General features: G+C 43.2%; 1 protein-coding gene across 1 annotated transcript; it reads left to right on the forward strand.

The window, feature by feature from the left end:
• Window positions 1-1,768: 1,768 nt before the first annotated feature.
• On the forward strand, window positions 1,769-11,302 carry MRPL45 (mitochondrial ribosomal protein L45). Its single transcript, XM_045983728.1, has 8 exons — window positions 1,769-1,925; window positions 2,828-3,005; window positions 3,693-3,810; window positions 6,674-6,772; window positions 8,494-8,542; window positions 9,862-10,011; window positions 10,461-10,634; window positions 10,827-11,302. The coding sequence occupies exons 1-8, from the start codon at window positions 1,791-1,793 to the stop codon at window positions 10,911-10,913; spliced, it is 990 nt and encodes a 329-aa protein (XP_045839684.1). The 5' UTR covers window positions 1,769-1,790; the 3' UTR covers window positions 10,914-11,302.
• The last annotated feature ends 1,232 nt before the right edge of the window (window positions 11,303-12,534 follow it).

Consider the following 12,534-nt stretch of genomic DNA (forward strand, 5'->3'; position numbering starts at 1 on the left):
AGGAGGGGGAGAAGCAGGTTCCCTGCTGAGCAGAGAGGGGCTCCATCCCAAGACCCTGGGATCATGACCTGAACTTAAGACAGATTCTTACCTGACAGATGCTTAACTACATCAGGCACCTCAGGTGTAGACATTACTTAAAAGTAAAATCTTCCAAAAAAAAAAAAAAAGAAAGAAAGAAAGAAAGAAAGAAAATGGGAAAAAAAAACCCCAGAAAGAACAGTAAAATCTTTAAAAAAAAAAAAAAAGGAAAGAAAAAAAACTGGTCAGAGGGCAGACAGAAGTGATCTGGGATGTACTGGCTACCATGTAAAGACAATATAAAACTCAATGATGGGGGAGATAATCTCAGATAGACTATGTCAGTATTCTGTATTAATAACCATTCATTATGGAATGGAGTTTCCTCACTTCGGTAGGGAGACCAGTTTAAAAAAATATTACATTATTTTCTGAGGCATAGAGTCTGTTAAGAAATAATGAGCTATCTCTCATTTAAATGCTTAGTAATATACATTCTTTCATATCTACATCTAGCACCTAATTTCACATCCCTATTAATGTATCATGCTATAGGGTCAGGCCTGTGGCTAGAATTGTGGGGACATTCTTACCCTTGAATAATTTACATTATAATTGACAAACTTAGATTTAAGGTAATACAAGCGATCCTGAGACCCAAAAGTAATCTCTCTTCTTTGATATCTGTAGCATTTTATCTGGACTTTCATAACCATTCCATTCCAGCCTGTAAACTCTTGCATATGCATACCATAAGTTCTTAGCTCATTGCAAAATGCTGTAGGTAAGTGCTCAATAAACACTAATTGATAGAATAAGATAAGACCCTACAGGTAAGTGTGGAAAGTGTTTGGCATTCAGCAATGATTACAGCACTGGATTTTCCAGGATGATCCCAACATCATAAATCCTTTAACAACCGCACGTGAAGCAGTACAGTATAGTAATTACGGCATCGTTTCTGGATTCAGTCAGCTTGGATTTGAATCCCAGGTCTGACGGTTATTAGCCGTGTGACCTTAAATAAATTACACACTTAATTTCTCTGTGACCCAGCCTCATAACTAAGAGTTTAACTCTTGTTTGTGGTGAGGAGTGATTGAGTTAATATATGCAAAATGCTTAGAAAATTGGCTGGCACCTGGCAAACATTTCTAAGTATAAGCTATTATTTGGGATGATTAAAACTCTTTCCCAAAAGGACAAACAAGAAATGTTTTTGTCAGTCCACGTGTCTTTTGCTTCAGAAACACAGTAGATATTATGTTTGTTCAATAAACGTAGTAGGCATTATTCTCTTTAATTCGACAGAATTTTCTTCACACAGTTCAGATCGGGGAAAGGAGCGCTGTTTAAGGTTACATAGCATATTGAAGTCAGATCCAGATCCAGAAATTAGTCATTTTCGTCCTGTGATCAAAGTAGGCACTGAAGAAAAACACTTGTCTCCAAAGGGCAATACCTCTTCATTCTTTGGGGAATACAAGGAAGGTGCGGCAACATCCTTATCTTAACAAGAATGCGGCAACCCCTTGCGGCCATAAGGCCTCGGAGCGCAGGCGCAGCTCGCGCTCCAGCGCTCTCTGGCGCGTGACAGCCGTGCGCTCCGCCCCACCCACAACGCCTCTAAGTGCGCACGCGCACAGTCCGTTCTCTGGTCACATGCGCTCCCCTCTCCCCCCGACGCGCACGTGCGCGTTCGCGCCACTCATACTTCAGCGGAGAGCGCGCGCCCTGGAAAATTCCACACCCGGAGAAGCTCCACCCCTATGCGCCCTCTCCTGTGCCCTCGGCTCTTAATGCTTAGTCCCCATCCCAGCGGTCTTTGCGGGAACAAAATGGCAGCCCCCATGCCGCGGGGGATGGTTTGTTTATCCAAAGCTTTAGGATGGTGGTCTCGTCAGGTGGGTCGGGACCGGGTGGTAGGATTCTAGCAGCTGGGACCAGAGCGTAGAGGGGAATACTCGTTTTGCAGTTGTCGTCAGCTGTCCTTGGTGGGCTTGGGCGATACAAATCACACGCAGTTACGGAAGAGTTTGAAGTAGACGGGACCCAGCTACTAAGCTAAGTGGCGGCGTGGGGAGACCCCCCGTAAAGACCCCGAGGACGAGCATATTCTCGGGATGAAGTTTCTTTAGTTTGCTCTGGGTCTGTCTAGCGGGGAGGTATTAAAGGGGAAAGGAGTCATGGTTTAGAACCTGGGCTCGCTTTCCCTTGGTTCTTATGCACAAATTGAACAGTTGAAAGGAGGGAGTCTCATATTGTCGCTGTACCTGACTGAGCAAAACTCTGGGTCAGAGAGAAGAGAGGTCTGGGCTTTAAAGATATTACTGATCTTTTGGGAGCTAGAATGGTAGAATGAAGTTTACAGTTGGGCTCCCAATAGAATGAGCAGGATGTAGTCCAAGTAAATATAACGGAGATGCCAAGAAGAGGACTTTTCTTACCCTTTAATAATAGCATTCCTCTCTTTTCAGTGTTGGATTTGTGTTTAAGTTCCCCATGGGACTGAAGGTTCTTTGAAAGCAGAAGCCTTGTTTTAATCAGCTCTGCATCCCTGGGACTTTGCATAGTTGTGTAGAATGGAACGGACCAGAGGAAAACCTTTAGTAGATGTTGAGTGGTGTTAGTAAAGGTTGCTTACGGGCTTCTAGTTAAGACACCCATAAGTGTTTCCCCCATCATATGTGGCTTTATAATTGTTCCTAAGTCATTCTTTGGATGTGCCCTTCCTATCTGCTTAGAGTTTGTTCAAGATAGATTTGTTTTCAGGTCACCTTTATCCTAACCTTTTCCTGTCTTACAGCCAGTCCTGGTGACGCAGTCCACAGTTGTAGTTCCAGTGAGAACTAAGAAACGTTTCACACCTCCTCCTTATAAACCCAAATTCAAATCAGAAAAGGAGTTTATGGAATTTGCCCGGAAAGCAGGTCTGGTCATTCCTCCAGAACGTTTGGAGCGTCCACTACATCTGGCCTGTACAGGTGAGGCATGGTATTTCTTTCTTTCTTTTTTTTTTTAAGGTTTTATTTATTTATTTGACAGACAGAGATCACAAGTAGGTAGAGAGAGTGGAGGAAGCAGGCTCCTTGCTGAGCAGAGGGCCCGATGCAGGGCTCAATCCCAGGACCCTGGGATCATGACCTGAGCCGAAGGCAGAGGCCTTAACCCACTGAGCCACCCAGGCACCCCTGTATTCCATATTTTAAATATATTTATTTATCTTAGAGAGAAAGAGCATGCACATGCATGAGTGGGAGGAGGGGCTTAAGGAAAGAATCTCAAGCAGACTCCCCACTGAGCTTGGAGCCCTACTTGTGGCTGGATCCTACAACCCTGAGATCATGACGTGAGCCAGATTTAAAACTCAGATGCTTAACCGACTGAGCCACCCAGGCACCCCTTATGAGGTCATCTTTGATCTTGTTTACACACCTGTTCTTAGAAGGCAAGAGTAAAATTTCTCCATTTTGTACAAGAAGAATTTGAGGCTCTGAGAGAAGACTTAAATTACCTTATTCTGCTTTCTGTAATGTAACAGAGCTCCCTTTGCGTAGAATGTTACTTTATTAGTCTAATTTATAGCCATGGTACCTCTAAATTTTATATGACCTCAAAATGACTTTTTTCTCAATCTATCAATGCCTTCTTATTTTGTTCTTTCATTACAGCTGGTATCTTTGACACCTATGTTCCTCCAGAAGGTGATGCTCGCTTGTCATCTCTTGCAAAGGAAGGACTGGCACAGAGAAGTGAGCAATTGAAGAAGAAGGTGGCATCACAATTGTCGTAGGTGTCTGGAACAACTAGGAATCGGTATTAGGACACAAATTTCTTGTTGCTGCTTTATTCCAGCGAGGCCATCTTAGGTGAATTGGGTTAGACATAACTCCTTTGATAACTTGACTATATATTTTTCTGTGTAATAGAATTTAGTTAATGGGGCACCTGGGTGGCTCAGTGGTTTAAGCCGCTGCCTTCAGCTCAGGTCATGATCTCAGGGTCCTGGGATCGAGTCCCGCATCGGGCTCTCTGCTCAGCAGGGAGCCTGCTTCCCTCTCACTCTCTCTGCCTGCCTCTCTGCCTACTTGTGATCTCTCTCTGTCCAATAAATAAATAAAATCTTTAAAAAAAAAAAAAAAGAATTTAGTTAATGTTGAAGAATATGGGCTTTTTGATTCTTAGCCTCTCAGCCTTCATTGGTCTTTTTGTCACATCAGTTGAGAGGGGTGACTTAGAAGTTCATAGAACACTTTTTTGATCACATATTTTAAAATCTAAAATAATAAGAAAAGCATATTTTTATGGGGAGTACTTTAGAGTTTGAACTACAGAGAGTAAAAAGCTAAAAAGGGTCAAAAAGACAGACCTGTTTTACGGAGCTAACTAGGTCTTAACTAAGGAGCAGAAGCCAAAACCTTCTTAGTCTCTCTTTTAGTTGCAAGGGTGGAAACATTTAGTATTTGTCACTCAAAGGTTCTTTGGGATCATTTATAGATTTTGTGCAAAAGCATATTGAGACTTTATTAATTCTTCATGTAGTGATAATTTATTTCTCTAAATACAGATCTTATCATATCATCTTTCCATTAAACCTCTTCTGTGGCTCCCTCTTACCTGGAGAATAAGTCCAGACTTCAGTGGTATTCACAGCTTTTTGTAAATCTGGCTCTTATCTTCCGTTCCACTGTCATCTTCTTATTACACTTTTCTCATCCTAAACTTCAGCATTTCCACACTAATTGCCAGTTCCTTGACGGTATTGTGCTATGACTCTGTGTCTTTGTACATTCTTCCTTTGCCTTGAAAATGTCTTCTTCCTCCTCCTTTACTTGATAACTCTCATTTCTCAAGAACCAGTTGAGCATCGTGTATGCTTTTAAGCCTTCCCTGACTCTGGAGCTGCCTTTACTGAAATTGTAACTGTGCACTTACACCTACTATTTCTGATAACTGTACTGTGATGATTTCCTCTCACGTATTTCTCTACAGGACTGTGAGCTCTTTGCTGGTCGGGTCCATGATGATGATGAACAAAGCACATGTGGTTTTATCATGGAGTTTTCATTTAGGGGAGGTAAATAGCCATTAAATACTGATTGCACACAAATAATTACAGGTATAGTAAGTATGAGTGCAATGGGATCACATGACAGGGAAAGATAACTTGGTCTGGGAGTTCAGGGAAAGCTTCCCTGAGGAAATGACATTTAAAGCTGCAATCTACCTGTACCCCTGGGGCCTATAATACATTATATCATTATATGTTAATAAAAAATGAAAAATTAAAAAAAAATTAAAAGCAAAATCACCTAAAAGCAAAAAAAAAAAAAAAAAAAAAAGCTAGGACTTAAAGGATTTGTTGCAGTTAGCTAAGTGTGATGAGGAATAGCATTTTAGGAAGACAACAGCACAGGCAAGGCTCAGAAGCGGAAAAAGTGGGAAGGGGGTGTCACATTTTGTCAAATGCTTTTTCTTTGTCTACTGAGATGATCGTGTGATATTTTTCCTTTAGTCTGTTGAAACATTGTATTTCATTAATGGATTTTTGGAATGTTAAGCCAACCTTGCATTCCTGGGATAAATTTCAGTTGGTCACGGTATTTCTCATCCTCCAGTATATCTAACACTGTGATTAGATCAGAATTCTCTGTTTACGTTATTATAACTATGAAAATACTGTTGACAGTGGAGTCGTGCAGGACATTGCATGACTTTTCCTGCATAATATGTTTCTGTTCCGGGAATTAAGTGTGGTCTTTTTTTTTTCCCCCCTCATTTGCTTATGGAATATCTGGTCATATAAATTTCTTCTCAGTGCTTTGAAAGCATCAGTATTTTATTAATTTCATCTTCAAGAAGTAATCCCTCCTGGACCTTTCTTACTTGTTTCTATCTGGACTGATTGCTCTTCAGGCCCACTGTACATTTTGGGATCTACTTCTCTCATCCTTCTGATAGGTCCTTTTGTCTCGCCCTGATGTTGTTTTCCCTGTTTCCTGGATTTTACATCTGTCTTTCACGGTTTATTCTCTTATTCTGGTGGAGCACATTCCTCAGCATCTTCCTGAGAAAGGGAGCTTATAGACACAGGAGATCATTCACATCTAAGAAACAGTCTTTTACTCTCCCACTTCATTTATAATTTGCCCAGGTGTACATTTCTGAGGTAAAAAGAGTTTCCTCAGTTAACAGCCCTGCTCCATTGTCTTTCTAACTTCTAATGTTTCTAGTTAGAAGCCTGCCGTCATTCTTATTCTTGAGCTTTTGCGTAAAACCCGTGTTTTCTTTCTTAGTGCTTATAAGATGTTTTCTTTAATGCCAGAATTATGAAATTTCACTATGAGAAGCCTTGGTCTTTCTTTAGAATGATTGATGTAAGTGTGAATTAGAAGGTTGACTTTTACAGGACTTGGCACATTCAGAAAACAATTATTGAATAAGTAGACAGACATTAATGACAGTTAATGTAAGCTGTGAGTTATGGATAGTGTATAAAGTCATTAGAAATGATTCTTGGGGTGCCAGCCTGGCCTAGTTGGTAGAGCATGCAACTCTTGATCTTGGGTCGTGAGTTCAAGCCTCACGTTGGGCATGGAGCTTACTTAAAAGGCAGAAAAGAAAGTAACGATTCTCATACTTAATTTTACAGAGTCCGGAAGATAAGACAATATGATCCAAATTTTAAAATAAAGGACTTCCCTGAAAAAGCTAAGGATATTTTTATTGAAGCTCACCTTTGTCTGAACAAGTAAGTGAATTCTATGTTATACCTGTTACGTTTTCAGCAGCTGTTATTCTCGGCACAGATTTTTTTTCCTTTGGTTAAGAGTTCTAGAGTGATCTAGATAAGTCTCCGTGTGTGTTTGAGCCAGCCCTAGGTGTAGTTTTTAATGTTAATTTCATATCTTAGGAATTCTTTCATCATACAGGTGTCATAAATTCTGTGTCCAAATCTGAGTATAACGTGGGCTTAGGACTTTAATTTTTTTAGTACCCCCAACTCAGCCCTTGACGGAGAAAAGCTTTATCTCTCGACTATTTTTGTAGTCTTCCTTTGTTGCAGGTGCAGGACTCTCATTTCCAACTCCCTGCTCTTTGAGGGTTCAAGGATTTAGGAAGAGTCTGTTCCCAGCCATCAGATCCGATTTCTAGATCCCTTTAACCATCCCATATGCTTCCATGATGTCAGGTGGAGGTCTTTCCCTTCTGGTTTTAGCTCCCCTTCCTTTTAGCACCTAGGAGATTTACCTTTCATGTGAACTAGAGCATTTTAAAATGTGTGTATCTGTGTATATTACATTCCATCCAGCATTTCTAGATGTTTATAGTGGGAATAGTTTCACATGCGCTCAGTCCATTATGTTGCCAGAAATGGGTATCTTCCTTTTATTTTTTAGTGTAAGTCTATTAGAAATGCTAAGTGAACTCCTAGACAAGGGAGTTTATTTCTACTTAAGATGTCTAGGCCAGGATAGTGAGGAGGAAGAGTTCATTGAGGGGTGCCAGGCCTGGTGGTGGTTGTAGCTATCATCACCACTCAGGTTAGTCTGGTCTAGTCTAGTCTAGAGCTACAGTGGGGGAAATGACTTGGAGGAAATTACCTTTCCTGTTAGGAGTAGAGGTGCAAGGGAAGCACGTGAACAGAACTAATCCCTTACCCACTCTGGGATTAGGGACAAGATTGTTTGAAGGAGCAAAGATTTAAACTTCCCAGGAGGTATTAAACTCTGGGGAAGAGTCATGAATGTATATCTGAAAGACAGTAATTCATGCCTGACCTCAGGTTTATTTGAAACCCCTCCGGTAGGAACCTTCTAAAATCCTATAGTTCTAGGAGCTGGGGTTTGCTGTCTATTTTCTTGCTATTACTGGATAGAATCAGCATGACTAGGTCACTCTGGTAGCAGCAAGGATTGGGGGAGGTGCGGGTGGGGTGGAAGGAAAGGACCAGAAAAGACAGCTGCTTGTCTTTTGGCTGGGTTCACAGATAGTGTAAGATGAGCCCAGCTGGCTCAGTCAGTGGAACGTGTGACTCTTAATCTCAGGTTGTGAGTTTGAGCCCCATGTTGGGGATAGAGATTATTTAAAAAAAAAAAAAAAAAAGTCGAAGGTGCAAGGCCAATCCAGTTGGTATTGGTGATGTGTCTAAGGTAAGAGGAGATGAGCTTTTTGGTTTTTTGTGATGGATTTGTGAGGGTCTCTTCCCCTTCCTAAGGATGTATGGTAATTTCTGAGAAATTTGTTTCTGCTCTTGAGATTCAAACATAACTTCACTCTGCAATTAGATTTCAGGATCTTTTAACCATGTTCATCATTGTGTGCTCGGGACTTAGCGTATTACCTGGCTTATTGTAGGCATGCAGAAAATGTTTGTAAAAACACTTGTTGTCCATATTGAGGGCCATTTTTAGCTTTCAGAAGGGGCGTCATAAAGCAGGAGCCAGTGATGTATATCTTTTTCTTTTTTAGCTCAGACCATGACCGGCTTCATACCTTGGTAACTGAAAACTGTTTTCCGGTAGGTCCTCAACCTCCTTAGAACTGTGGGATTCCTGAGTGGGCAGATTCTAGACATCACCGCTGGTTTAAAAAGGATCAGTTTCACAAGTACAGGAAGTTAAAGGCAAAAGCTAAAGTTCCATTGTTTTGGGGTGAATGGTACTGACTTGGCATGGACTTTGGTAAGGGCTCCGCAGACAAGGAAGGAGGAAGTCCCACAACAAGCAGTACTGAAACCTCAGGCTGTGGGGGCTGAGGTCATGGTGTGGGCCGTATTAGGCAGCCCTCTGTGCGCTTGCAGTATAATAAAGGATTTAGCGAGCATTCACGAAGCTTACATAGTGTGTTAACTGGGTGCTAGGTACTTTGTGGTTCAAGAATAAGAATTTTAGGGATGCCTGGGTGGCTCAGTCAGTTAAGTGTCTGCCTTTGGCTCAGATCATGATCCCAGGGTTGTGGGATCGAGTCTTGCATTGGGCTCCTGAGCAGGGAGCTTGCTTCTCCCTCTCTCTCTGCCTGCCACTTTCCCTGGTTGTGTGTGCGCATGTTCTCTCTCTCTGACAAGTAAATAAATTTAAAAAAAAAATCAGCATAAAAAAAAAGAATAAGAACTTCAGTTTCTATCCGTTCAGCCTCATCTCCTTGTGGTCACGTATACTAATCTGGTTCTCGCCAGCTAGCCTTTATGTCTCTGTAAAATCCCATTCTTCAGTGCCAGCAGGTGAGAGATAAGACAACATATATGCAGTCAACGGATACACATGCAATAACTAGCAGGTTATGAAAGCGTAAGGGAGGGGCATCCGGCCGGCTCTGTGGGTAGAGCGTGCTACTCTTGATCTCGGGGTTGTAAATTCAAGCCCCGTGTTGGCTGTAGAGATTACTTAAAATCTTTAAAAAAGAACAGAGTGTAAGGAGGAGAGGGTAATGGCATATTAGATAAGCTGGCATTTTGGAGTGTGGTTTTCACTGATTTAAAGAAGGTTGCTTAAGAAGGTAGGTGGGGGGGCGCCTGGGTGGCTCAGTGGGTTAAAGCCTCTGCCTTCGGCTCAGGTCATGATCCCAGGGTTCTGGGATCGAGCCCTGCATCAGGCTCTCTGCTCTGCGGACAGCCTGCTTCCTCCTCTCTCTCTCTCTCTCTGCCTGCCTCTCTGCCTACTTGTGGTCTCTGTCTGTCAAATAAATAAATAAAATCTTTAAAAAAAAAAAAAAGGTAGGTGGGTCTTGAGTTGTTGATCTGGGTGAATAGGATCATTTTGAGGTGGGCTTAAGGAAGGACGCACCACCTTCCCTAAAGGAAAGGAAAACCCCAGCTGACCTGTTCTCTTCTGCCCTCAGGACATGGTCTGGGACATCACATACAAGACCGTCCGCTGGAGCTTCGTAGAATCCTTAGAGCCACCGCAGGTGGTTCAGGTCCGCTGTTCAAATCTGCTGAACCAAGGCAACATATACGGCCAGATCACTGTCCGCCTGCACACCCGGCAGGTAGAGGCACCAATCTGCTTTCCTCCTAGTTTTTCTTCACTCTCAGGTTGGGTGCCTGCCTCTAGAGTCTTGGGGACAGCTTCCCAAGACTGGGCTCTAAGGAATGGTTCACTGTGGTCCTCCTTGCTCGGTCAGTGTGCCCAGCCCACTGCTAGATGTTAGCTCTGCTAAGACAGGTGTGAAAATACTATCTCCCACCCTCCCTGATCCTCCTTCCCCCACCTCCCCAGCCCTAGTCAAAAACCCTCCAAGAATAAAGTGTCTGTAGTTGATCACTTAATTATTCTAGATTTAGAATTCTGAAATATTTTCTCCTACCCATAACTAGAAGTTATGGTTGTTATGGTTGTTTTCAAATGGTTGTGTGGCATTAAAAAAATAAAAATAAAAACAAAACAAGAAAACCAACTCTGAATACTCACAGGCCAGATTTGCTTTCATCCTTGCAGACTCTGGCCATCTATGACCGGTTTGGCCGCCTGATGTACGGACAGGAAGATGTGCCCAGGGATGTCCTGGAGTATGTTGTGTTTGAAAAGCACCTGGTAAATCCCTATGGAAGCTGGAGAATGCACGGCAAGATCGTTCCCCCGTGGGCACCCCCTAAGCAGCCCATCCTTAAGGTAAGGGTGATTTCAGGGAGCTGGGGTGGTGCTTATGCCATCTTAAGCCACCCCTGTTGGGCTCCACCTAGTGGAGAGAAGGGGTGATGCAGCACCAGGAAGGGGAGTCCTCCATGGAGGAGGTGAGGGTGAATCTCTTCTGGGTAAGTCATGGGCTTGGATGGTAGGTAACTCAGCTTCCTGCTCTTTCAGACGGTGATGATCCCTGGGCCCCAGCTGAAACCCTGGGAAGACTATGAAGAGCCACAGGGAGAGGCCCCTCAGCTTCAGCTGTCCTGATTGGAAAAATGACTCTGGGTTGAAATATGGGTGATGAGTTGGCTGGACGCTGTGGAGTCTGGGAGCTGTGAAGTCCATCATCTCTCCATGCTGTAGAAAGATCTACCTTGTCCTTTCCTGTCCTGCTTGGGTGTTTCCAGCCATCTCGGCAGCCATGGCTGATGGCTGGGCCCAGGTTGGTGGCTGGCTGATACATACACAGCCATGAGCCCACTTATTCCTTTTTAAATTGTATATCTAGCTTCTGAGTCTCAGTGGAAAGTATGTTTTGGATACCTGTTTTTTTCAGCAGCAGAGACCATCAGGAAGCAAACTGGCAGAATTTCCTTTTTAATTACAATGCAGAGATTAGAGTTTGAAATAAAACACTGTCGGGGTGTTGGACAAACTGTGGTGAGTTGTGTACTTGTCCGTGGGCTTAGACTAGAAGTACACCAGAGGGCAGAAATGGAAGATGGACTGAACTGTGAGTGATGTGGCTTCTAAGAAATCCAGACGTGGGAAAAATAATTAGTGTTCATTGAAGGTGCAAGGTCTTTTCTCACATACTGACTAGATATACATCTAATCAGCGTTTGTATTTCAGAGAAGATTGTAAATCCGGAGAAATCATTTATCCTTCAGCCTTTGAACTGTGTTCCTAATTATCAGCTGCATCCTGGTGTGGTCGCAGGAAGCGTGGGACGAGGCAGGGGCCACGGAGGAGGTGATACATCTGGGAAATCCATCTCTAAGACTTTGTTCCCTGATTTCTAGAACCTTTTAGAGATGGTGACTGTTTTTCCAGCCCCCGCTGGTAAGGCAAATGTACTAGAATACGAGCCTGTTTTGAGCGAAGCAGCCTGGCCCCATCTTGTTCCTGAGTTCTAGCTGGGCTGTCAGGAGGAGGGTGTGTGACTTCCCCTGCTTGCGTATCCTGGGTGGTCCGAGGTATGACAAGGGAGATCACTTTGTACCAGCAGCAAGCTTGGCTGGTACTATTACTTTCATCAATCCAGTGTGGGCTCCCCTTAAAAACCAGGACCTTAATTATCATACTTCCTATTTTCCCGGCCTAGAATTTTCTTTTAATGAGTCTGTCACTTAGGGTCAGAATTAATCTGTTCTGACTTTATCCTGAGTGCAGAGTCCAAAGAAACTAGAATCAGGTCAAGAATAACCTAACTCCAGGTGCCTGGGTGGCTCAGATAGTTAAGTGTCTGCCTTTGGCTCAGGTCCTGATCCTTGAGCCCTGGGATTGAGTCCCACAGCGGGCTCCCTGCTCAGTAGGGAGTCTGCTTCTCCCTCTTCCTGTCATGCTCCTCCTGCTTGAGCTCTCTCACTCTCTCTGTCAAATAAATAAATTCTTAAAAAAAAAAAAAGAATAACCTAATTCGGGCTGCCTGGGCAGCTTGGTCAGTTGAGCATCCACCTCTTTTTTTTTTTTTTTTTTTTTAAAGATTTATTTATTTATTTATTTGACAGAGAGAGATCACAAGTAGATAGAGAGGCAGGCAGAGAGAGAGAGAGGGAAGCAGGCTCCGTGCTGACCAGAGAGCCCCATGCGGGACTCGATCCCAGGACTCAGATCATGACCTGAGCCGAAGGCAGCGGCTTAACCCACTGAGCCACCCAGGCGCCC

Source organism: Meles meles, chromosome 18 (genome assembly GCF_922984935.1).
Source record: "Meles meles chromosome 18, mMelMel3.1 paternal haplotype, whole genome shotgun sequence".
NCBI lineage: Eukaryota > Metazoa > Chordata > Mammalia > Carnivora > Mustelidae > Meles > Meles meles.

Coding starts and splice junctions, on each gene's coding strand:
- MRPL45 (XM_045983728.1), top strand. CDS start 1,791: ATGCGCCCTCTCCTGTGCCCTCGGCTCTTAATGCTTAGTCCCCATCCC. Junction 1,926..2,827: donor TAGGATGGTGGTCTCGTCAG/GTGGGTCGGGAC, acceptor CCTGTCTTACAG/CCAGTCCTGGTGACGCAGTC. Junction 3,006..3,692: donor ACTACATCTGGCCTGTACAG/GTGAGGCATGGT, acceptor CTTTCATTACAG/CTGGTATCTTTGACACCTAT.